Source organism: Carlito syrichta, unplaced genomic scaffold (assembly GCF_000164805.1).
Source record: "Carlito syrichta isolate Samal-C Ts95f unplaced genomic scaffold, Tarsius_syrichta-2.0.1 Scaffold249948, whole genome shotgun sequence".
Taxonomy (NCBI): domain Eukaryota; kingdom Metazoa; phylum Chordata; class Mammalia; order Primates; family Tarsiidae; genus Carlito; species Carlito syrichta.
Genome location: NW_007194044.1, coordinates 368,787 through 393,574, shown reverse-complemented (window position 1 = coordinate 393,574; position 24,788 = coordinate 368,787). Strand labels below are relative to the sequence as shown.

The 24,788-nt window shown below is 35.7% G+C and overlaps 1 protein-coding gene across 1 annotated transcript in view; it reads right to left on the bottom strand.

Annotated features, from left to right (window-relative positions):
* Positions 1-7,219: 7,219 nt before the first annotated feature.
* The window catches only part of WDR72 (WD repeat domain 72), a gene marked incomplete at its 3' end in the record, with an annotated part of 50,006 nt that continues 32,437 nt past the window's right edge, over positions 7,220-24,788 (bottom strand). The window contains exon 13 of the mRNA XM_008051983.1: positions 7,220-7,422. Coding sequence (XP_008050174.1) covers positions 7,220-7,422 — 203 coding nt within the window. The remainder of the gene's footprint in view (positions 7,423-24,788) is intronic.

Here is a 24,788-nt window from a genome sequence, read left to right as displayed (position 1 = left end):
TTGGACTGGCAATATACAATCGACACACAATTTTGAGTCCATGTTTTACACTAATTCTTTTCTATTGACCCTAGAGAATCCAAATTCAACTTAACTATAATTGTGACTAAACACAACCCAGGGTTTGAAAATAATATCCTAAAACTCCACATTTGTACCTTTTATCACAAGTCTTAATTTGAACTTCCAAGTGTATTACATTTAAACTAATATTTAAGCTTCCACTTATAAACCCTTGATAGTCGTTTATAAATCTACAGAAGAGAAAAGAACAGGTTACTATGAACAAGAACCCAATATTGATTTTTTGGCGGTGCAGTAAGGCATCTCCATTCTATTTGGCTGCTGTCAAAGCCACTCTTTAACAGCTGGAGTCAAATTGCACTATTTACAGCAAGAGCCCTTGTCAAGTGGACCATAAGTATCCTAACAATACACTATTCAAATGGCACTTTGCCACACAAATTGCTGACTTGATGAATAACCTATGTCAATGACTAAGGCCAATATAAAAGTTTCATTTTTATGAGAGGTTTTACATTCACACATTAAGTAAGCTTTCTTTGAAGAACTATTAGGCTATATATTTCAGGCCTTTAGACGCTGAAAATAATTAAAATCTGTTTAAATACATCAAGAGAACTTGACAACATTAATATGGATCTGGTGTTAACTACATTTGTCACACGAGTCAGAACAGAGTCCTTCTGTTGCTGGCACTCCCCACTGGCACGTGCTGCACAATGCAGGACTTAAACCAGTCGCGCACCATGAAATAGGAGCATTCTCCTTTTGTGCCCCTGATTTACATGGCCGATGAAGGTTTAGATACAAGCTGGCTTTGAAGTCCTGTGAGGAAATGTGGAGTTGCTACTGGGTGCGAGGTGGACAGCTGCAGTCGTTTAATGGTGCGTTTCCTACTTTTCATAGTGACTCAGACCTCCTAAATTAGTTTTGAAACAAAGCTGGGATATATGCCTCAGAGTTTTCTTCATGATTGAGGTAACTTTTTAATTTAAAAAAAAAAAAAAAGCTTAAGCTCCTGCCATAAAGTGTGAGAAAAAGGACATTCTTCATTTAAAAAAGATATTGGGTATTACAGAATTTTTTAACTTACAGTAGTTAAATTATATATACATTGTAAAAAATTTTCATCAGATCATGTGTCCAAAAAGCAAATTGCCTTGTGTATTTCCCCCCTATTGTATATTTCTTTATTTTACTAGAAAGGGTGTTATCATTTAGGCACGAAAGTATTGTTTTAAGTTGGGATTTACTAAATCAAAAGAGTTAAAACAAAAATCTAATTAAATGTTTACAAAGAGATATCAATATACTTATATCAAGTGCTTGCAGGCTTAGTATTAGAAATCTGTTTCGTTTTAAAATTATATAAAATTGAAACAAAATATTTTCCACAATAGAAAATTAGTTACAAGCTGTTTACTTCATTTAAGAGTACATCAAAAATTTGTTGTTTAAAAAGTGAAAAATTTTATTCTATCTGTAAGATGTATCCCTTTAAAAATCTGTTGTTCAAAAAAGTGAAAAATTTTATTCTATATGTAAGATGTATTCCTATATAATTCAATTAATTGTTTTCAAATAAGTAGTTGTTATTTTCGTAGTGATACAATCTTTATAACAATATAAAGATAGTTTAATAAAAAGTTAATACGGGCCAGGCTCGGTGGCTCAGCCTGTAATCCCTCGCTTTGGGAAGCCGAGGTGAGTGGATTGTCTGAGGCCGTGAGTTCGAGACCCGCCTGGGCAAATTGGCGATAACTCATCTCTACAATAAAATAAAAAAATTAGCCGGGCGTGGTAGCGCGCGCCTGTAGTTCCAGTTACTTGGAAGGCTGAGACGGAAGGATCTCCGGAGCCCAGCAGGTCGAGGCTGCAGTGGCCGGGAGTGACCACTGCACTCCAGTCTGGGCGACAGAGTGAGACTCCAACTCAAAAAAAAAAGTTATTCCACACATGTAATGCTGCCCCCATGAATTTTTGTTTAATATTTTTACAAGTAAATTTGCAGGTGAAAATTTTAAATCCCACAATTCAGAAACTACACGTTTTATTTTTGTTTTTTTGTGTGTTGTAAAATATAAAAGAACTATTCATTTTGATAAGATGATAGGTAGTATGTAGAATTCAATTTTCAATTGGTGGTCTACTAATGTACCATCTGTTTTGGACAAGAGGTAGCAGGATAAAGCTCTAATAAGAATTTTCATCAAATGGTACCAAACAGATATCAAACTAAGGTCAAAGTTTAAAAATACAATACAAGCATATTTCTAGAAAGCTCAACTAGTAAATAAATGCAAATAAATGCTCTATAATCAGTTTTATATGTTTAGTAAGGTATACATGTAAGTAAACATATTTAAAGAAAATTCCATTAAAAAAATCTTAAATTGGGAGCCATAACTTGTACATTTCTTTTCCCACAAAGTGTGATTTTCTAAGTACATATGAGCTCCTGGTTTCTTTTAGACAATAGACTTGATACAGGCCTTTTTGGATTATATTCCATACAGTGTATAAGAGTGTGGAAGAGATTGGGATAAGTTGTTTTATATAAAATTCAGACTGGAGGAAAGGAAAGATGTTGACTATTTCGCCAGTTTCTCCTAACACCTCATGATCTCCAAGTCTGGTGAAGACTGTTCATAAATTGGCAAACTATAGCCAACACATCAGCTTTGGTCCACTGACTGTGTTTGTAAATAAAGTTTTATTGGAATATAACCACCCTTATTGGAGAATTGTTCAAGGTTGTGTGCTGCAACAGCACAGTTTAGGTACAACAGCAAATATGTGGCCTGCGAAGCCTAAAATATTTACCATCTAGTCCCATCTTAGCCCATTTTGTGTCATTATAAAAAAATACCCAAGGCTGAGTAACTTAAAAAGAAAAAAGACTTATTTGGCTCATAATAAATTATTGGCTAATTACTGTTACTATAAAAGATTTATTTGGCACACAATAAATTATTGGCTGGCTCAAAGACTAGATACATGGTGAAAGCCTCAATCTGCTTCTAACTCATGGAGGAAGGTGAAGCAGAGCCACCATGTGCAGAGATCACATGGTAAGAAAGGAAGCAAGAGAGAGAGGGGAGGGAGGTGTCAGGCTCTTTTTAACAACCAGCTTTCCAGAGAACTCACTCACAGTTCCCACCCCAGGCATCAGTCTATTCATGGGAGATCCAAACACCATGCATCTCCCCCTATGATCCAGATACCTCCCATCAGGCCCCACCTCCAACATCAATAATCGAATTTAAATATGAGGTTTGGAGGAGTCAAATATCCAAACCATAGCAAGTCCTTTAAAAAAAATTTACTTATTTCTAGTCTAGTTCACAATTGTATAAAACAAATAGAATGCAAACCACATTTGCAATTTTAAATTGCCTTGCAGTCATATTAAAAAAATTAAAAGGTGAGATTAATTTTAATAACATATTGTATTTAATCTTATATATCCAAAATATATCAACATGTGGTACTAGGCACATTTCAAGTGCTCAGGAAGTATAAATGTTTACTGGCCACCATATTAGACACTGAGGTAATAAGTAATAACTGGGAGGCCCATTTTATAAAAAATCAGTTTTTAAAAAAGGCATTCCCAGGATACTAAAATAAACCTAAATTGTGATAGTTAAAATAACCTTGTTTATTCTTTTACTTATTTTAAAGACAAGAAATGCAGGGAAAAAAATTAAAACCAAGCAACCAACAGATAAAATCAGCCTTTTTCTTCTTAAAATATGATGAGGCTATAAAGAATTCTGTCATGTAGAGATTATGTTAGTAAGATTGTTTATTCTCTCCCTTGAAGCTAAATTCCTCCCACTACAATTTAAAAAGGTTCTATCTTGTTTTATCCTCAGATGAATCTGGAAAAGCAGCTCCCCATCACTAATATAATATTGTATTCCTTTAAATCCTTTACAATTCTGGCCTTCCTCTTCTATCCCAAAGATTTTTCTTTGTCTGGCTGCACATATTCAACCCCTCTAGCATTTTAAATTGGACCTATTTTCAAAATGTTTTATTGTATTTGTTGTTCTCTTTTAAACCTTTCCCCAAATCCATATGCACTCTTCAAATGTGAGAAGAAAAATTGAATACAGCATTCTAATAAAGTTCAAATACAGGCAAACACAAAGAACTCACTGAATAGCGCTCACATGCTATTCTTTTGTTTAAAGAGTTCACTCTATTGTTGGAAAATATTTTACTTGTGTCTCACTAAAATACACACACACACACAAAATCCTGAAACACAAAGTAACCTTAAACAATTCTAAATTTCACAGGCCCTCATTTTCCCACATATAAAATGAGTTTGATTCAAATCTTCTTCTTTAAAACTGATTTTTTCTTATGAAAATTAATGAGCATTTTAATATATTAATAATAAGGATAATGGAGAACTTATAAACATCCTTGAAATTTCTGCTTACAAAATTTTTAAATTAAAGAAGATTAAGATAACATAATTTCAACAACCTAACTCTAAGAGGATGAAATGCTAAGAGAACAACAGTATGTATGATAGACAATTAAGCTGTCCAGTACATAACTGGAGAAAATATAACTTTGGAGAAACACAAATATAAATAACTCCAGCTGACACTAAATTCAATGATAATAGAAGTATAGTATGTAAGACAAAGGAGGTGATAGTTCTGTCTAATTCAGTTCTTCTCCAACTCTAAAGAATGAAGGTTGGAAATTGTAGTCATCGGAGGTCAAGGGCAACAGTTAGAAAATAAAGTTGAAATCAGCCTACAAGTAGAAAAACAAGACACTGACATTTTATTGCTTCCTGAAATCAAGAAAGAAACAAAATTATACGAAGACAATGAAATCTATATATACTTTTACCACTACCTAAAGGGTAGCTCTTAAGTTCTTCAAGATACTGGAAATTGTAGATAATTTACCCTCTGGGAATTAAACTAGTAGAAGTGGAATTGGGTGAATGCGATTTGCTCCTGCAGACCCTAGCTATCCGAAATGCATGGGGCCAGGAGACATCCCTCACTCTGATACTATTCTAGTATATAATTTCCACCCTAAGATGCACACTTTATTATGACTAGAGAGCAACAAATACATGTTAAGAGGGGAATGTGTTGGCAGTCAGCAGGTTTCACCCACTGAGTTTTATTTACCCCCACCATATGATACATAATGCTGGAAGCATGATTCAATTTCCGACCTTATGTTCAGTTGTGAATGTTGAAACTTCACTGCATCTATAAAAGTTTGTCCTTAAAAAAATTACTTTTTTCTTTTTGTTGTTGTCTGTTTTTTATTTGGAGCACCCAGGCTAAAGTGCAGTGGCACACTCACAGCTACCGCAGCCTTAACTTGCTGGGCTCAGGCGAATCTTCTGCCTCAGTCTTCCAAGTAGCTGGAACTGCAAGCACACCACCATGCCCAGTTAATTTTTTTTTAATTATTATTGTAGAGATGAGGTCTCACCAAGTTGCCTAGGCTGGTCTGAAACCCCTGGGCTCAGACAATCCTCTTGCCTCTGCCTCCCACACCTCCAGCTTTGCTACATTGAGAATGTGCTGAGCAATGAACAAACTATATTTTTCATTGTAAATTAAAGAATTGTTATTCTAATTTATTCATTCTTTTTTTTTTTTTTTTTTTTTGATTTGGAGTCTCACTGTCGCCCAGACTGGAATGCAGGGCTGCAGTGGCCGCTCCCGGCCACCGCAGCCTGGATCTGCCGGGCTCCGGCGATCCTTCCTCCTCAGCCTTCCGAGTAGCCGGAATTACAGGCGTGTGCTACCACGCTGGACTTATTTTTTTATTTATTGTAGAGATGAGGTCTCGCTGCCCAAGCGGGTCTCGAACCTGTGGGCTCAGGCAATCCACTCACCTCAGCCTCCCAAAGGCGCGGGATTACAGGCTGAGCCACCGAGCCCTGCAATTCATTCATTTTTTAGGTGTTTGGTTACTGTGACTCGGTTCTCAAAAGGTTGACAAATCCTGGACTCACTAATAAAATCTAAATCAAGTCTCTAAATGTAAAAAGGTAAAGATTAATGTTGGCACCTCTGCCCCCAACTCTGCTGCTTTGAGGTAAGGCTTGAGCAGTCAATCAGCCTTTCTTATTGATGATGCATTCTTTTGCCTAACTATATATATGTACATATGAGATATAATGATGTCTTGTTTAAAGTCCTTATTAATGGTATTTTAACATTTTTCAAATACTGTTAAAGTAACAAAATATGTTAACAACATGTAGAGAAAAATCAGCTAAACTTTGTCTTAAAAATCCCATTTCCAAAAATATATTCTTTAAATAACAACCCTGATGAAAAAAAGTCTTAGGTTTATTGTTATTCACAGAAGTGAAACACAAAAAACAACCCATATATCGAGCCATAGGAAAACAATTTATGTCAGCAATAGTAGCAAAACAACATAGAGTATAATGCAGCCATTAAAAAATAAATTTTATACAGATTAGGTAATATGAAAATGTTTACATAAAAAATACTTTTGACACGTGCCTATAAATGACTTAGTTACAACGACATGTTGAGCAAATAGCTGGAAATGTAAAGATAAAAAGATGAAAAGGAATTCCTTACAGAAATCAGATTAAATCACTATATCATATTTAGAAGTAAAAAATAATAAAGATAATTCCAATTTCTGCTAAGCTGGTTTATTCTGTTTATGAAAATAAATGCAAGCCCCATCACTGTGTAGTAACTGAGGCTTGGAATCCTAAAGAGCTAGTAGCCTACAGATGCTAAGTATATCAAAAGAACTGTCTATACAATTATCTAGTTTTACTGTTACCTTTTGTTCATTCACAATAAGCATTTTTACAAGAGGTCAAATACTCTCCACTAAAAAAAAAAAAATAGATCCAAACTACAGAACATAGTTTTTTTTTTCCTTCTCCATGGGACACCACTTAGAATTTGTTAATATAAAACTGACTCAATTTTGTTAAGCCAGAAGCTATCTTGTTAAAAATAATGCCATAACAAGTATAACAGTCACTCAAAAGTTTACCCTGATTGACCTAAGAGCACTTGGTAGATGCAATCATCTCTGAATTCTTGTTTTTATGTTGATATTTAAGTGCCGCGTATTTATGGAAGCACTATTACTTCTTAACTGGTTGATAATCTTCTTTGTAAGCAGCAGTTTGATTTGAACTCACCTTACATGAAGACTCCGCCTTCAGAGCAGGGCAAGGTATTGGCCCAAGCTGATAGGAGCTGGAGGATTTCTGTTCTATACTTTTGTGCTTATGTGTCTCTGAGGCCGCTGGAAGTACAGACTCGGGCTTCAGAAGCTGTGAATCATCACAACAATTAAGAATAATTCGTGCTCTTTCTCCTGTCTCATGTCTTTCCAAAGTGCCTGGAAAACAAGATTAGAAATAAAAATTTCAACAAAATATTTACCTCAACAGAAGCAAAAGACAGAACAAAACACTCTTAACAGAGGAATCACAATTCTTTAAGTTATCATGCCTTACTATCTTCTTGCAACCAAAAAATAGCCTGGGAAATTTTTCGAAATTATTCAATACACCCTCTGGTAAAGGCTGAAATTATGGGTTTGGAAAGCTCATCTTCCTCTTTGTGCTTTTTCACCCACTGACATCAACAGGATATCGAATAGTCTTTAACAGTAAAATCTCTCATTATACAGTATGCAAGTGATCCATAACACACAACTATGGAATATTTTAGTGCTGTCCCCTAGTGTTCCAACTCACAAACAACAGAGAATTCACAATGCTTTGCTTGGATTCCCAGGCTTAAAATGTTTCTACTGGTAACATATAATTTAAAGGAACAGGCAAGTAAGAACATGGATGTTCTGTGTACTACCTCCCTCACCCAAGTGCCTCACAGGCTCTTGTTGTTGTTTTATTGTTGGTATTGTTGCCATTATATTCGTTGGCTTTTATTTCTTATGTTATTAGAAAGGGAAAAAAAAGATACTCTGCCCTCTACCATTCTTCCTGTTTCAGAATTTAAGAGTGCTGCTAAGTTCAATATAAAGTTAAAAAGAACAGGTATAAGATAGAGGCAAAGTATCAGAAAGCAATTCACAAATAGTTACATGTTTTTATAAAATACAATGCCATATGCACAGTGCAATCTCAATAAACATGAATTAATCGGCCTCTGACTCATATCAATTATGAGTTCATTTGCATTATTCATGCTATATTAAATATGTAACTTACAATCTACTGAATAAAGAAACTAAGGAAAATTAACATGACAAATAATACCTAAACACAGATTTTATTTCATCTTATCCCTTTCCTACTGATAAGAAAGAAGTAACTGTACTATTTGATAATTAAAAGATAATTAATTCTTATTAATAGTATTAAGAAAATATCAACTTAAAGTAATTACAATAAGAACACAGAAATAATAATTGCAGACCACTTTGTCTTTCAATAGGTAGGTAGATACATAGATGTGTTTGAAGACTATGACTATTCTATTCTTTCTGATTTCTCCCCCCTCCAGAATCCTTCTTTTATGGCAACTAAACTACTATTAGATGGTACTTAGATTCTGAACCAGTAACAGCTACTATGCTAAAATACCACACAGAACTTTAGTTTCGAGTCCCTTAACAACAATATATTTTCATTATAGCATTTCTACACTCATAAATCAACATCTTTAACAGATAAAAGGTATAAACAAAGCCGGGCTCTGTGGCTCAACCTGTAATCCCGCACTTTGGGAGGCTGAGGTGAGTGGATTGCCTGAGCCCACGGGTTCGAGACCCACCTGGGCAACTTGGCGATAACTCGTCTCTACAATAAAAAAAAAAAAAAATTAGCCGGGCATGGTAGCACACGCCCATAGTTCCAGCTACTTGGAAGTCTGAGGCGGAAGATCGCCGGAGCCCAGTAGGTCGAGGCTGCGGTGGCTGGGAGAGGCCACTGGACTCCAGCCTGGGCTACAGAGTGAGACTCCAACTCAAAAAAAAAAAAAAAAGGGTATGAACATGTTATTTTTCTAAGCTTTCTTTTTTCAAGACAGATCTATCTTCAACAAATGAAGCTGGCAGCAAAACCAAGAAAATATTTTCTCTCAAGACTGACAACAAGTAAAGTTTTGCAAGTGAAAAGATAATCATTACTGCTTCTTGAAAATGACTGCATTCCAGAACTTTTCACTGTGTCACCTGGTAAAATTCACTGTGTTTCTAAGAAGACTCTTTTTTATTATGGTATCACCACAGATATGTTCTTCTCACAGGTTTTCTGTGGCTCTGCAAACTATGATATTTTTAAGATAATTGAGAATTCTTGGGCAATAATTTATTGTATTTTAATCTAACTGGTATGTGCCTTATACTACAAACTTTGCATATCCCTATATTTGATCATATATCTAACGTTTTGCACAAACACAACACATTTCTTGTACTTTCAGGGATGAAAACAGTTTGCATATAAACTTAGGTAGCTGTAATCCATTTTCATTCATGCACAGATAAGTAATCTGCCTGAGCATCTGCTCTGTGCCATTCACTGTGCCAGATGACAATGATGTATAGTAAATAATAATGACCCAGTCCAAGTCCCCCTGGAGCTTTTAAAAAACTTAATGACAGCACAAGGGTAAGAAACTTCTGAAAACTAATTAGCTATGTTATTTAAAGTAACACAAACTATTTCTACTCAAAACTAAAAATCTCCCATTCTAACAAAATGTTGGATACTTGGTTTTGCGAACAATAGTTTCTATCATATTAATTATAAAGTATTTGTAAAATAATAAATATTTTTTTCAAAGAACTGATTGAAGCATACATGTGACATAAGGAAGGGTTTGTATCAATCATTTTCTTTAAAAGTTATCACAGACAGAAAGATAAGTAAGCTACATATTCGAAACATTAAGTTAATTTTGTAGTAAGTTCAGAACAATGGCTCTTGAAAGCCTTTGGTCAAAACTCTGAAACTGGATGGGGCTCCTCACCTGTGCTAGTTATCCATTTATTGCCTCTTAAAATTCACCCTTCACTGCCTGCTCCATGAGAATGAATATGGGTTTGACAAACATTTTTCATTCATAAGGTGGTGAAATGCTAGTCTTTGTGGATAGAGGGTGCTGGAAAGACCTGGGAGAAGAAAGGGTTTTTGTTTGTTTGTTTGTTTTTTCCCTTGGTTCTGGTGTGTACTCTTGCAGCAGTGTGAGTGGCTTTGCCAGGACAAGGTTCCTACAGTGCTCGAGGGCCAGTACCACCTGGCAGTCAGTAGCTTCCTTTGGCATATTCTTTGGATAGTTTTGTGAGAGTGCCTCCAATAAGACATCTCCTTGGGAACAGCTTTCCTGGTGCCCTAGAGGACATATTTCTGGAAGTCCCATCAGCACCACACCAATCGTATACTGTCCAGCAAGGTCAGGAACTTATCCTGGGGATGGGGAAGCTCTTCCATGACCAAGATATTTCAGTTCTGGGGGTAGGGCTTGTCCTTTATATCTGCTGTCCCTAAACCCTTTAAAGTTCTCTTTACTTCTTACTAGCCAATCCCTCATATTCAAACTCTTTGTGATCGTTAAGAATTCTTTACACTAAATTTTCCTCTGTTCAAATTACTGCATCATTTCTGATTGTACCTTAATTAATACACCATAATAAATCACCTCTGTTACATAAAGTTTCTTGAAACATATCCTCAAAAGCTATGGAATTTATAACACTTCAAGGATATATTCAAGTTATTATAGGAAGTCTATGTCAAAAACAGTAACTCAAGAGGGAGATTATGACCAGAAGGGAAGCTTCCAACAAGAAGTGACTTTGCAACTCTAATAAGTTGCCTTGGGAAAGAGACAGAATAGTCACTCCTTCCTGATATTAAAGATATGTAAGAAAACTGAAGTATTACAAAATTGCTTGATTCCAATTCCAGCTGCAGAATTTATGTTTTCCAAAGTGAACTCAATGATAATTAGAATTTTTTAATTGTACTACATCAATAATATGAGTTAACTCACAGTTACTCTTCATTTGAATCAATCTGAACATAATAAGATGTAGAGACATATGTGAGTTAAGTATTATTGAAAGTTATAATACCATCCCCTTCCAAGTAGGTGTGCAAAAAATATGCAACTAAAATATTGCATTGTATTTTATTAAAATACAAAAATATGAATTCATTGTATAAGATGCTTTCCAGTAAATATTTCTTATTATTTATTTTATCAATGAGTTTTGTTATGGTTTATTTTTGTCCTAAACTATACAACAGTACATTAGAAAATGGAGGCTATTATATAAGAAAAGAGGGCTTACGACAATTAAGATCTTGATAGAAAGTGAACAATAAATCAATTTTTATGGATCCACTGTTATTCAAAAAGTTAGTGCCCAGAAATAGAAGGAGCATTCAGTTCTTCTTTGCAGATGCCTAGACCCATACTGACAATATTTTCACTTGTAAATCCTGCTTTCACTGCCAATTCAACACACCCAGTAGCACAACTTATCAAATATTTTAAAAACCAGAGTTTTCTCTATGAACCCGTGGGCAGCCCTGTGTGTACTTGATGTTCTCCCTATCTGTGTGACAGCAAGAAGACATCACAGCATAGTGGTTAAGAACAGACTCTGGCACCAGACTGTACTATAATAAACTCTCGGTTGTACCTCTAATGATTGTGTGGCCCTTGGCATCTCTGTGTCTCAGTTCCTCATCTGTACAATGGGGAAAATAATAACTCCTATTTTACAGGGTTACTATGAGAATTACATTGAATAGATATTTGAAAAGTGCATAGAAGTTCTGGCACACGATTGAGTATTGTGTTATATGGTAGTCCCCTCTTTCACTTAGAGAGTCTCACTCAGCCCCTGTTGAACTGATTAACAAACCTCCTTAGCTCTTTGGCTCTGGAATCTGCCTGACACCCAGGCCGAAGATCACTGGGCATATGGCCAGCTAGGGCCCCCATTGCCTCCTACCTGAGAGCTGAACCTCCTCAATTAGCCTTGCCTCACAGGCTAATTTATAATCAAAATCAGAGTAGGATTATATATTTGACTTATTTTTTAATCCTCTTCAGTACACCAGAATGGGGTCTGGCATAAATTAAAGGTTAGATAATACTACTTAATGGATTATATGACATCAGCAACCTGGCTAATGATTTTTTTTTTCCACTGTGGTTACACTTGGGATTAAATCCAAACCCCCTGACCTACAAGTTGTATTCTCACCCCTGCTTTGCTTTCTCCCATTTCATCCTCCCCTAGTTCACAAATTTTATTTTTCTTCTCTTGAAAACAAATTCTTTCCTACTAGTTCGATCTCATTCTTTAGGAATTAGCTTAATGATCTCACCTCCTCAGAGTGGCTTTTCTAAAATAGATTCCTCCCCTGTCGTGCGTTGTTTTCTAATTCAGTTTCTTTACAGACTTACCACATTTGTAATTGGTATATTTTATTTGCTTTCTTAGATTCTGGGATGCTTCCCCACAAGATGCTAAATTCTTTTTGACAAGTATGTGTTCTATGGTCTTGGTACAAAGCAGGTCCCTACAAATAGGCACTGAAGAAATAAATACATTCAATGTTACCCTTTCCCTGTAGGCAGTGAAAAGAGGTGGCTATAAAGCATCAGAGCATACTGAGGATTCAGTGTGACAAGAGTTAACACCAAATTGTACTCACTATAAATGTACACCCTAGAGCCCAGAAGAGGCCGACACTGGAAAAGGTGGCATTCTCAAGCTTGACACCTGACCTGGTTTGCAGCTATGTTGTGAGATCATTTCCAATGGCACAAAAATTTAGACTTGGAGACTTCAAGTCAGTCTGTGACTGACATTTTTTGTTTGTTTGTCCATTTGCTGTTGCTGCCACTGTTTTGTCTCACATTGTTGCCTAGGCTGGAGAGCAGTGGCACAATCATGGCTTACTACAGTCTCAACCTCCTGGGCTCAGGAGATCCTTTTACCTCAGCTTTTCAAGTAGCAGGAACTACAAGCGTATACCACCATACCGAGCTAATTTTTTGTAGAGATGAGGTCTCACTATGTTATACTTAGGCTGGTCTCGAACTTTTGGGCTCAAGCAATCCTCTCACCTTGACCTCCCAAAGTCTTGGGATTACAGGCGTGAGCCATCATGCCCAGCCAAAATGTGACAGGTTAACTTGACCTGTGGACCAGTCATATCTTGCCTTATGGACTGAGGAGCAGAAGAATCTAGTCTAACATGAGATATTTTTTAAAAAGAAAGAAAGAAAATGAACAGAGAGAGGTAGATATGGAGTGGGAAGAAGAGGAAAGGAAAGAGAAAGAGAGGACTCAGGGAAGGATGAAGACAGAGAGTGAGAGAGAGGTAGAGAGAGAGAGAGAGAGAGAGAGCGCTTGCAACTTTCTGGTTTTGTGTCTAGTTCCTTTCTAAGATACAGTGCCCCTAAAGTCTCTGTAATACACCACTAAATCCTTTCAATAAATACCTCTTTCTGATAAAACTGACTTTACTTGGTTTCTACTGCTTGTTGCTTAATATCGACCCAAATAAGGACAGGATAGAGATGTTCCTATTGTGGTAAAGGCCAAGTTTGAGATCACTCAAATAGACTATGTGGAGTTCTAGGTAGAGATCAGAGCAGAGACAAAGACTTAAGCATCATAGGCAAATAGATGAAGATTTAATAATAATAATAATAATAGTAATAGTAATAAAAACAATGCCATCCCCAAGAGAATTTGGAGTGAGATGTTTCAGGAGACTTGCATAAACCCCCTGTTTCTGTACAAATAGGAAAAAAAAGAAGAAAGGTTCAGAAACTGTTATAAATTAGTCAAGTTGCTAAAACACAGCCATGTTGTTAGTGTATTAGATTTATCAATGTTTATAGACAGTTTTTTGCTTTGTTTTTAAATAATCACTTTGTGATATGCCTGTTATGAGATGTAATTTGAAGTATCTAGCTATCTTAAAGGGAGACATGTATTATGAAGGATGTTGTCTTCAATAGCAGTAGAAGAGCAAGGCAGAGTCAAGAGTATGCTTATAAATCTTCTTTAATGATGTAAATACCTAAATATCTACATACAGAAAAGGAAGAGGGAAAAGTGATATTCTACACTTTTACTTCCCTTCCAAACAACCAGTTGTTTCCTTGATTTTATTTTCCTTCTAATTTGCCCATATTTTTAATATTTTCAGTCTTCTACTTAAATATTTTTTCAACTCCCACTAATATTTGCTTTCCAACATCAACAAAATTATCATAGCCTACTATCAACTAATAAATAACTTTAAATTACATATTTAAAACCCCAAGTCAGACCAACTTCATCCTATAAATTAACAACTAGGTCCACCAAATCTGTGAAAAAATAAATAGCCCTACTATCTTCAAAGGGAAAGAAATGGTTTTTAACAATCCGACTCATTTAAAACCCATCTGCAAATAATCAAGAACAAATTAAGACTCAAAAACACTCAGATGGATTAACATTTTATCATGTTTTACAGAAACATTTCATGTATTTTTAAATTATACATCAATAATTTGAGACGGCAATTGACTTACTATAACTTGTGATGCTTTCCCTCAGAACATTGTAGAAATAGTATTACTATAGGAATATAAAATTCTTCCAGGTCACCAAAAGAACGTACACTGTAAACCAACAAATGTCAGTTTTTCATTAAAAAGGGAGACATTTTTATTAAATATTCTGATTACTGCATTACTTAAAAAGCAGAATTTGCTAAATAATTCCTATTATGTGATTAGTAGTGAATATGGTATTTAAATGAACAAAATGTAACAGCACAACCATGTGAGTGGATACATTATAGATTTAGGTCTGTTCCATATCAAGCCAGGCATTTTCTAACAGAATCTATCCCACATCAGGTAGTGATTAAGAGCACAGTTATATTGCAGAATGACTCTCTCTCATATAGAAAAAAGGTTTTATAGAAAATGGCCTCATTACCACTTTTGATAGTCAAATTCATAAAATCAGGTTTCAACAAAACAGCTGACTGACAGTTGTAATCAAATTTCACATATTAAAGAATTTGACCATTGGGTCTTTGGTAAGATTTATCATTCATCTTCAATTTCTCATGAAGTTCATTGCCTTGCTCAGAGAAGTGTATGAAGATAGACCCAGTGCCCCCTTCCTAACAAAACCATTTCATAGTTACTGTATATTACTCCAGAAATACATAATTGGGGATTCTGACAAGGAACAGGGGCCCTGGAGATATCAAACTTAGTTAACTAGAGTAGAATAGAAGGGCAGGGAAAGGAAATGAATCTGAAAAATATTAAATCAGGCAAAAAGACACTTACCTTTATTCCTAAATATTTTTAAGCATAATTAATTCAGCTTTAAAATAGCATGTCAAAGACTTGGCTTGTTTTGAACTATATAAAGGCTCTAATATTGGCTTCACATCAACCTTCTATACCTTAAGGGTATATAGAATGCATTTTTAAAAAGTCTCTGACCACCACGACCTTAACCCCAGCTCTGCCACAGCCTCCAGCACATTTAGGGCAATTCTGGGATTTATCAGCTGGGCCACATTGACCCTTACATCTAATTCTGATCACTGACCTCCAGGAAAACAAAATAAAGAAATGGGATGGCTGGGAGGGGCGTGAAGGAAAAAAAGATTGGAACATCTGGAAATTTAAAGTTGCTAGGATGTATAAGGATTAAAAAAAAATTAATTTTTAAACAAATTTTAAATTAGGGTTTTCTTGATAAGATATTTACTTATTAAATACTCCCTCTCCTTAAGCACATGCTAATAGCATAGAATCTTCTATGACTAAATTTTCATTTTTAACCTCACTCTAAGACAAAACACAATTGACAACCAATTTAAGAGGTGGATATATTTACAGAAAAGTGTTTCTGTTGTATGATGTAAATAATATTTTTAATTAATTTTATAATTGTCATATATAACACATTAAAATTATATTACTTCTAAATATTACAAAATGCCATTCATACTGCATTATTTGAATTTCTTACAAGTAAGCTTATATTTTAATTTTAAAATATTTTGAAAGTACATTTGATCTCTTATGCTCCTAATTGAAGGTTAAGTTACTTATTGGAACAATATCCTTGAAGAGATTTGTGTCTGTCATTTAGTCCCTTCTGGTGTAAATTAACTTAATTAGATCAATATCTTCCTGAGTTGATCTGGAAATTTTTCTGGAAAGAGGACGAGTATTGGGAAAGGAAAATTTAGATTATGGTATCCTGAATAAGGTACTGGATGAGGGGTGAAGTCATATGAGAGGCTTTATTTTTGTTTTTTATTTCTGGAGGGAAAATAAATGGTAGAAATGGGAGGAGAAAAGTATTTGAACTGAAATAAATATTCCCTTGGGACATGGCAGTGATTTGCCTTAGACAAATAATGGGTGACTAAAGCTCTGGCAAGCATGTCAGCATTTGTTTTATTTATTTATTTATTTATTTATTTATTTATTTATTTATTTATTTATTTATTATAATCAATATTTTTTATTATGATGTTGTGGGGTACAGGTAACGGTTAGGTATTACAAATACGTTTCATTCAGGCACCTATTGATAAGAGGTGCTTCCCCATCCCCAGACAGATATTTGCTACCGTTAATCCCATCTCCCCCCGCCATAGTTTCTCACTACTGTCAGACATTTTCTTATAGTATTAGGTTGGATGTTCAAGGTCCATTATATGAGTGAGAACATGTGATACTCGGATCTTTGTTTTTGTGAGAGGTCACTCGGTATTATAGACTCTAGTTCCATCCAGGTTGCTGCGAAATTCATGATTTTGTTCTTTTTTATGGCTGCGTAGTATTCCATACATTCCTATATGTACCACATTTTTTTAATCCAGTCCTCTTTTGATGGACAGCATGGTTGCTTCCAGGTTCTTGCTATTGTGAACAATGCTGCGATAAACATATGTGTGCAGGTATCTTTTTTATAGAGTGATTTGAGTTCTTCCGAATATATTCCCAGTAGGGGGATTGCAGGGTCATATGGGAGGTTGATATTTAGAGCTTTTAGGAATTGCCACACTGCCTTCCACAGAGGTTGCACTAGTTTACACTGCCAACAACAGTGTAGGAGTGTTCCCTTTTCGCCACACCCTTTCCAGCAGCTGTTATTTTTTGAGTTGTTGATAATTGCCATTCTGGCTGGAGTTAGGTGGTATCTCAGTGTGGTTTTGATTTGCATCTCCCTGATGATTAGTGAGGTTGAACATTTCTTCATGTGTCTGTTGGCTACTTGGATGTCTTCCTTTGTGAAGTGTCTGTTGATATCTTTTGCCCATTTTATAATGGGGTTGTTTGTTTTTTTCTTTTCAGCACGTTTGAGTTCCTTGTAGATCCAAGATGTTAAGCCTTTGTCTGACCTGGTGTTGGCAAATACCTTTTCCCAGTTTGTAGGCTGTCTCCCTGCTCTCTTGATGGTTTCTTTGGCTTTGCAGAAGCTTGTCAGTTCAATAAGATCCCACTTGTCTATCCTCTCTCTTATGACCTGTGGGTTTTGGGTTTTGTTCAGGAATTGGAGGCCAGCTCCGATTTCCATGAGGGTATGTCCTTCATTTTCTAAGATTCTTATGGTTTGAGGTTTTACATTTAGGTCTCTGATCCATTTGGAGTTAACCTTTGTGCATGGGGATAGATAGGGGTCCTGTTTTAAAAGCACCAAGGCTCAGCATACCTTCACTATAGTCTTGGCTCCCCCATGACACCTGTAAAATTCAGTATTCACTGAATTTCTGTACTCACTGACCCCAAAAGGCTCTCCTGTCTCTTCACTCTTCCATTCTATGACTCACCAATGAGGACTTCCAGTAACTCCAATACCAGCACCAATGTGATAGGCAGAATTCTAAAAATAATCCACAAGGATCCTCATCGTCATGTGAGTCCTGTCCTGTGAAGAGGATGGGGTAGCACTCCAGTGATGATGGGGTAGCACTCCAGTGATTGTTGTTACCCAGCAAAAGGGGCTTTGAAGATATAATTAAGGTTTCCACTCAGCTGACCTTAAAATGAGGAGACCATTTGGGTAGGCCAGGCCTAATCAAGTGAGCCCTTTGAAAGCGGTAAGTCTTCAGTTGCTTGCAGGGGAAGTCAGGAGATTTAAAGCATTAGAAGTATCCGATGTACTGTTGCTGGCTTTGAAGAAGAAGGAGGCCATGGATAAGGATCAGAGTGTGACCTCAGGACCTAAGAGTAAAACCTAGCCACAGTCATTAAGGACCTCACACCTACAATCAAACATAAAGAACTAAATTCTCCAAGGACCTGAATGAGTTTGGAAGTGAATTCCCCAGAGTCTCCAAATAAAAGCCCAGTTGGTTGAGATTTTTTTTTTTTTTTTTTTTTTTGAGTTGGAGTCTCGCTCTGTCGCTCAGACTGGAGTGCAGTGGCCGCTCCCGGCCACCGCAGCCTCGCCTGCTGGGCTCCAGCGATCCTTCCACCTCAGCCTTCCAAGTAACCGGAATTACAGGCGTGCACTACCATGCCGGCTGATTTTTTTATTTATTGTAGAGATGAGGTCTCGCTGCCCAAGCGGGTCTCGAACCCGCGGGCTCAGGCAATCCACTCACCTCAGCCTCCCAAAGGCGCGGGATTACAGGCTGAGCCACCGAGCCCGGCTTGGTTGAGATTTTTATCCCCCCTTGTGAGAGTCTAAGCCGAGAACCTAGTTGAGCTCATCAGGACTTCTAATTTACAGAGCTCCAGGACAATAAAAGGGTGTTGTTTTAAGCTCCTAAGTTTTTGGTAATTTGTTACCCAGCAATAGGAAACTAATACAACCATGACTTGTGGCAGTACTGTTATTCTGAAAGTCTTGCCTTTTAAACCCAATAAATAACTAAATGCATAGAGGCATGCAAACTTAGATGTTTTATACTTCTCATAATTTTACACTCTGAGTATTATAAGTCATGCAGATGTTCACTAAATGGCTGGCAAATCATATACTCCATCAAAAACTCCTTTCAAAACATTCTATTTCCAAAGGAATTGTGTGTAAGAGATAAAATATGATTTTCTCATCCTTCTCTTCTGTAGTTATCATCATCATAAAAGTTGCCATTACCTACCACTAATTGAGTATTATTAAGTGTCATTTAATTTTTAAAGCAATAACGCAAAGTACAAAGAAACTGAAGTTCAGGAAGAATAAGTGACAGGGTATCTGTGTGTCCTGTGGTTGGGAAGGTGATTAGGGAAGGTATTTTGACTAAAAAAGCTAGAAAATGGCTGTAATGCCATATGGTATAGTTACATTTCCAACACAGACCATAGGGACTGGCATGTTCAAGACTAGATTTAAAATAGGGAATGTTTGATAGGCAATATGAAGAAGAGAATTGAAGAAATAATTGACTGGCAATGTAATCAATTTAAAAATTTTTCAGTAGTTCAAGTAAAAGATGCTAAAGATTCCAATTCACCTGGCCTTAAAACATTTTATTTTTAAATATTCTTGACACCTCTGGAAACATATAATTCTATGTTTTACTGGAGGTTTACAAAATAAATGTAGCAATAGTTTATCTTTCAAATGGATCCAACTTTATCACTAGATATTATTGAGGATATTGGGTGCTAAGAAACAGGAATGACCAGTGGAATTACCAATAAGGACTCTCATGGAATGGCTATATAGGCTCTCTATATAGCCAGTGGACTTAGGTGGGCTCTTAATTCTACAATGCCATTTCCTTTTTCTTTTTCTTTACCCAGTGCAGGCTATCCTGTCCCTTCTCAGTACCATCCTTGTTTCTGTAGCTGATGATCTCTGATGCCACTTTCTTTAGGTGGTTTGTATGTAGTTAAGTATACTTTGTATGTACCATGGAAGGAATCTTGCAGAATATAAATAGGTCTTCTGACATCTGTCGTTGTCCTACCCAATTCTGAATAAGTGAACAACCTGCTCTTCCTCCATTCTGTGGCTTCCTGTCTGGTAAAGATCCCATTATGTGTCTGCTCATTCAATGCTCGCCTCTCAGGATATGTAGATAGTGGTTAAAAGCACCTGTGTTGACTTCTGGGTCTATGCCCAAGATAATTGAAAGCAGGGACATGAAGAGATCTTTGTACACTTGTACATGCATGTTTCCAGCAACATTAATCATAACAGCCAAATGATGGAAGTAAACCCAAGTGTCTATCAAGGAATGAATGAATAAAGAAAATGTGGTAAATATACCTAAAATGTAATATTATTCTGCCTTAAAAAGGGAAGAAAATTTTGACAACACATATCACAACATGGTTAAACCTTGAAGACATTATGCTAAATGAAATAAACCAATTACAAAAGAGAAAATACTGCATGATTCTACTCATAAAAATATCTGGATTAGTTAAATTCATAGAGACAGAAAATAGAACAGCAGTTATCAGCAACTGGGGAAGGGACAAAGAGGGAGTAACTGTTCAGTAGGTTCATATTTCATTATGAGAAGATAAAAAAGTTTTGGAGATGAATGGTGGTGATGATTGCACAACAATGTGAGTGTACTTAATGCCATCAAACTATACATATAAAAATGGTTAAAATGATGGTATGCAAAGATCCCACATCTTTAATTTTACTATAACCTTAATAATACAAAAGCATCTGTGTTGATAAGAGAGCCCAAGGAAAATACAAAGAAAAAGAGAAGTATATTGAGAATAAGTCCAAGAAATAATAAAAATAACATATAGAAATAGGGCAATCTGGAAAACAAGGTTATTGGCTTTCAGGAGAAAGTAGTATTATGTAAGACTGAGGGGAGAGGGAGAAAGAAGGACATTGATGACATTGATTGCAAACAAGTCAAGTACCTGTGACCCAGGGAATATCAACTGAACATGGCAGTGAGGTAACCTCAGGAAGAATAATGCCAATGGAACACTCTAGGCAGAAGCCAGATTAAACTGTGCTAAATTATGGGAGACAAGAAAACAGAGCATAGATGACTATAGAAATTGATAATGTAGAAAGCTATCAATTACTTTGGTAAGAATAATAGAGAAGAATAATAGAATCTCACAATCCTTACCCAAAACATTTGGAACCATAGAGTTTCAGAATTAACAATTTTTCAGATTCTGTAGGATAAAATAATACATATATGCATTTTGTGTAACTCCTAGAGCAGGGTCCAGGAGAGCAGACAGTAATCAAACATGTCAGATGTCTGCAACAAAAATAAAAAAATAAAGAAAAAGAAGAATATGTACATTTAGCAGAATAAATAACCTCTAGTGAGTTAAGGTTTAGTTCTGTGGCTTTATACAAACTAATAAAACTTTTTTATTTTCAGAGATTTTTAGATTAGTAAATTTTGGCTAAGAAAATGTGGGCCCATATTCAAAATAATTGGAAGCTAGGTGGCCAGAGTTAAACAAAGAGATATTCTCTGAGATAGAAGAGTTAAGATGCTCAGTTTTATGCAATATATTAGATCATGAATTTATCTTCTCCTTATAGCTATACAAGTAAGCTTAGTAATGCAGTCCCAACTTCCAGTTAGCTGATTGTTTTACCTATACCATTTATAATTAGATCATAATGTACTAAAGATTCTTTTAAATCCCACGTTTAAAAGAAGCACAACTTCCTTTACAAAATCATTGATGGGAGATAGCTTTGCTAACAGATCATAGTTGCAAGAAATGGAGAGAACTTTCTTTGTTAAATGATAATAAGGAACATGTAACTGTGATTTTCAAACTGGACTTATGGTTGACATTTCTGGAAGTAAGAAAAATGTAGTAACAAAAGAAAGTTAACATGCAGGGCAAAGCATGGGTTAAAAGTAAATTGTTTTTTATCAAATCATATCCTAGTTCTCTTCGTGAAATCTCGACACCCCACATTTTCTCAATTTTGATCAGCATAAAGTACAAGTCATTTTCTAAATTCAAAAAAAGCGACTTGCTATCTGCTCAAGTGATGAATTGCAAGATGACATCTTGTGCCCCTAAGTGGAGTTTCTGACACTCTGATGCTCCAAGTGGCTGAAGCAGGTCCCTTGTCTTCTCAGCATATGAGCCTAAGTGGAATAGAATCTGCTTCTCTTAAAGGTGAAAAGAATTGGGGAATGTGGTGGGCCAATCTACACCTGGGATTTATTGACAAGGCTGAGATCAGCAGCCAACATTACTTGCAGCACACAAGATAAAATCTGACAACATTCCCACCATCAAATTCTCTGCTCACCACTTCCAAGCCAAGGACTTGACCTTTGGATTTGTTTTCATGTGGTTCATTCCTAGAAACGCAAAAGACCTTTCCCATCAAATCCTAACAAGTAAGTTAATGGTAGAAGTTGGATATTATTGATACAGTCAGACGAATCAAGTGCATCCAATATCCTTTATCTCTCAGCCAAATCAGAGAACCTACTTTCCCAGAGAATAACAATCATTACAGTCCACTGAGTCTTGCTTTTCCAATCGTTTCTGTGGCAGCTGGCTACTGGGAAGTTGCTAGGGAATTGAAAGGAGGCAGCGTGGGGAGGGCAGATGGCTCCTCTGGGTTTATTTCCACTAAACATTGCAGCTGTGAAACCCACTAATGTTCCAAGTGTCCATATAAAATGCTTGCAAAAAGGGTCTACCTAACTAGGGAGGACTCAATGAGCTGCCATCCTAATGCATTCCTCTTTCTGCTGCTGTAGAATAGACCCCCAAAACATTAAATGCAGACACCAGATACACAACAAACTAGTCTGCCAGGGATCAATCTAAAAAATGTAATCAGACCACAGGAATCGCTAAAACTGATTACAGCCAGTATTTTCTTTGCTAAAGAAAACCCAGGAAGATAGCGACTGCCAAAGGAAACAATAAAGGCAGCAAAGGGTGGGACTTAATTGTTGAAAGTAATTTTAAGAGCACACAATATTTATTTTTATCATTAGAATGAGATTGTATTGATTTTCCTATTTGTTTCTGAGCATACAAAATGTTCCAAAGACATCCTGAAAATACCACAATAATATGCCTAATGTATATTAAGATGCCAGGAGAATCAAAAACAGGTAGAGTTGAATAATACCTTAAATCGCATACACACAAATACAAAATAAAAGTTAATCATATAATGTAGAATTTTAACAAATCATGATACTGAAAACAATATAGAACAATGTTTAGATAATGTATAACTCAGAAATAAAATGTAGTCAATTCTTCAAATGTCTATAACTGCTGAAGACTGACAAGAAAAAAAACAGCAAATCCAAATTTGGGAAAAGAAAATTAGTTGTGCTTGTTTTTTGACAGCATTTCAGTGTAATATCTGGATTTTATAAAGCGCAGCAGAAACTCCCTCATGTAGATCATTTCACTACTTCATCCTTGGAATTTCCTCACTTTGAAAGTTTTGTAAAATTGTAAGATCAAATTGACATGTATATAATTTCTCCATAGTAGAAGTCCATGTTCATCAGATGAAAATACAGATGACTACTGTACTAGAATTGTGGGGTGGGAGCATTTGCGTGAACATGCATGTAAGGATGTCCACCAGGGATTTGCTATGAAGCAAATATATATATACACAATTATATATATGTCTTTCTTCGGCAGTTAACTGTTAGTTTTAGTTTGGTTGGAAATGAGGTCAGACTCTTTATTATTATAGTATTTTTGCTCTGATATTTAGCAAAAGAATCTTTATACAGAGGGCAAATGCAGACAGCCTGCCAAGTGAAAAAGCAGATATTGACTTATACTCCCCAACTGTACTGATACATTGAGTAATGCTGATGCATCCTACTTTAAAAGTCTTTTAGACTTAACAGGAGTTCTTAATCTTTTTTACGCCATGAATCCCTTCATCAATCTGGGGAAGCCAGTGAACCCTTTTTGCAATTTTTCAACCCTTTGTTTAAAATTTGTAAGTAAAATATATAGGATTACAAAGGATATCAATTATATTGAAATACAATCATCAAAATATTTAAATCACAATATAAAAAAATAGGCATTCCCCTATATATGTTAACATGTAAAAGAAAAATAAATTGAAGTATAATATGCCAAAATTCAATAATGATTTTTACAAATGTTGGACTTTACTGCTTTTTAAAATGTCTTTACACTTTCTGTATTTGTGGAGTTTTAAAAATTGAGGTGAAGTTGACATACTATACATTAATCACATTAATCACACAATTCAGTGGCATTTAGTACATTCACAATGTTGTGGAACCACTACCTCTTTCTAGTTTCAAAACTTTTTCATCTCCCCAAAAGAATACTCTGAACCAATTAAGTAATCACACCCTATTCTCTCTCCCCATTTATAGCCTAGCAATCACTAATTTGCTTTCTATCTCTATGGATTTGCCTATTCTTGAGACTTCATATAAAAGGTTTATACAGTATATGATTTTTTGGTGTGTGTTTAATTTCTTTCACTTAGCATAATATTGTCAAGGTTCACTTAAGTTGTAGTATGTACCAGTATGCTATTTCTTTTTAGGGCTGAATAATATTTTATTGTATGTATATACCACTATTTGTTTCTCCATTACTCCATGGGTGGACATTTGGGTTTTTTCTACCTTTTAGTCATTGTGACTAATGCTACTGGAAACATTTGTATACAAGTTCCTGTGTAGTTCTCTGTTTTTATTTCTCTTAGATATAAACCTAGGAATGGAATTGCTGGGTCGTAGGATAATTCTATGTTTAACTTTTTGATGAAATGCCAAA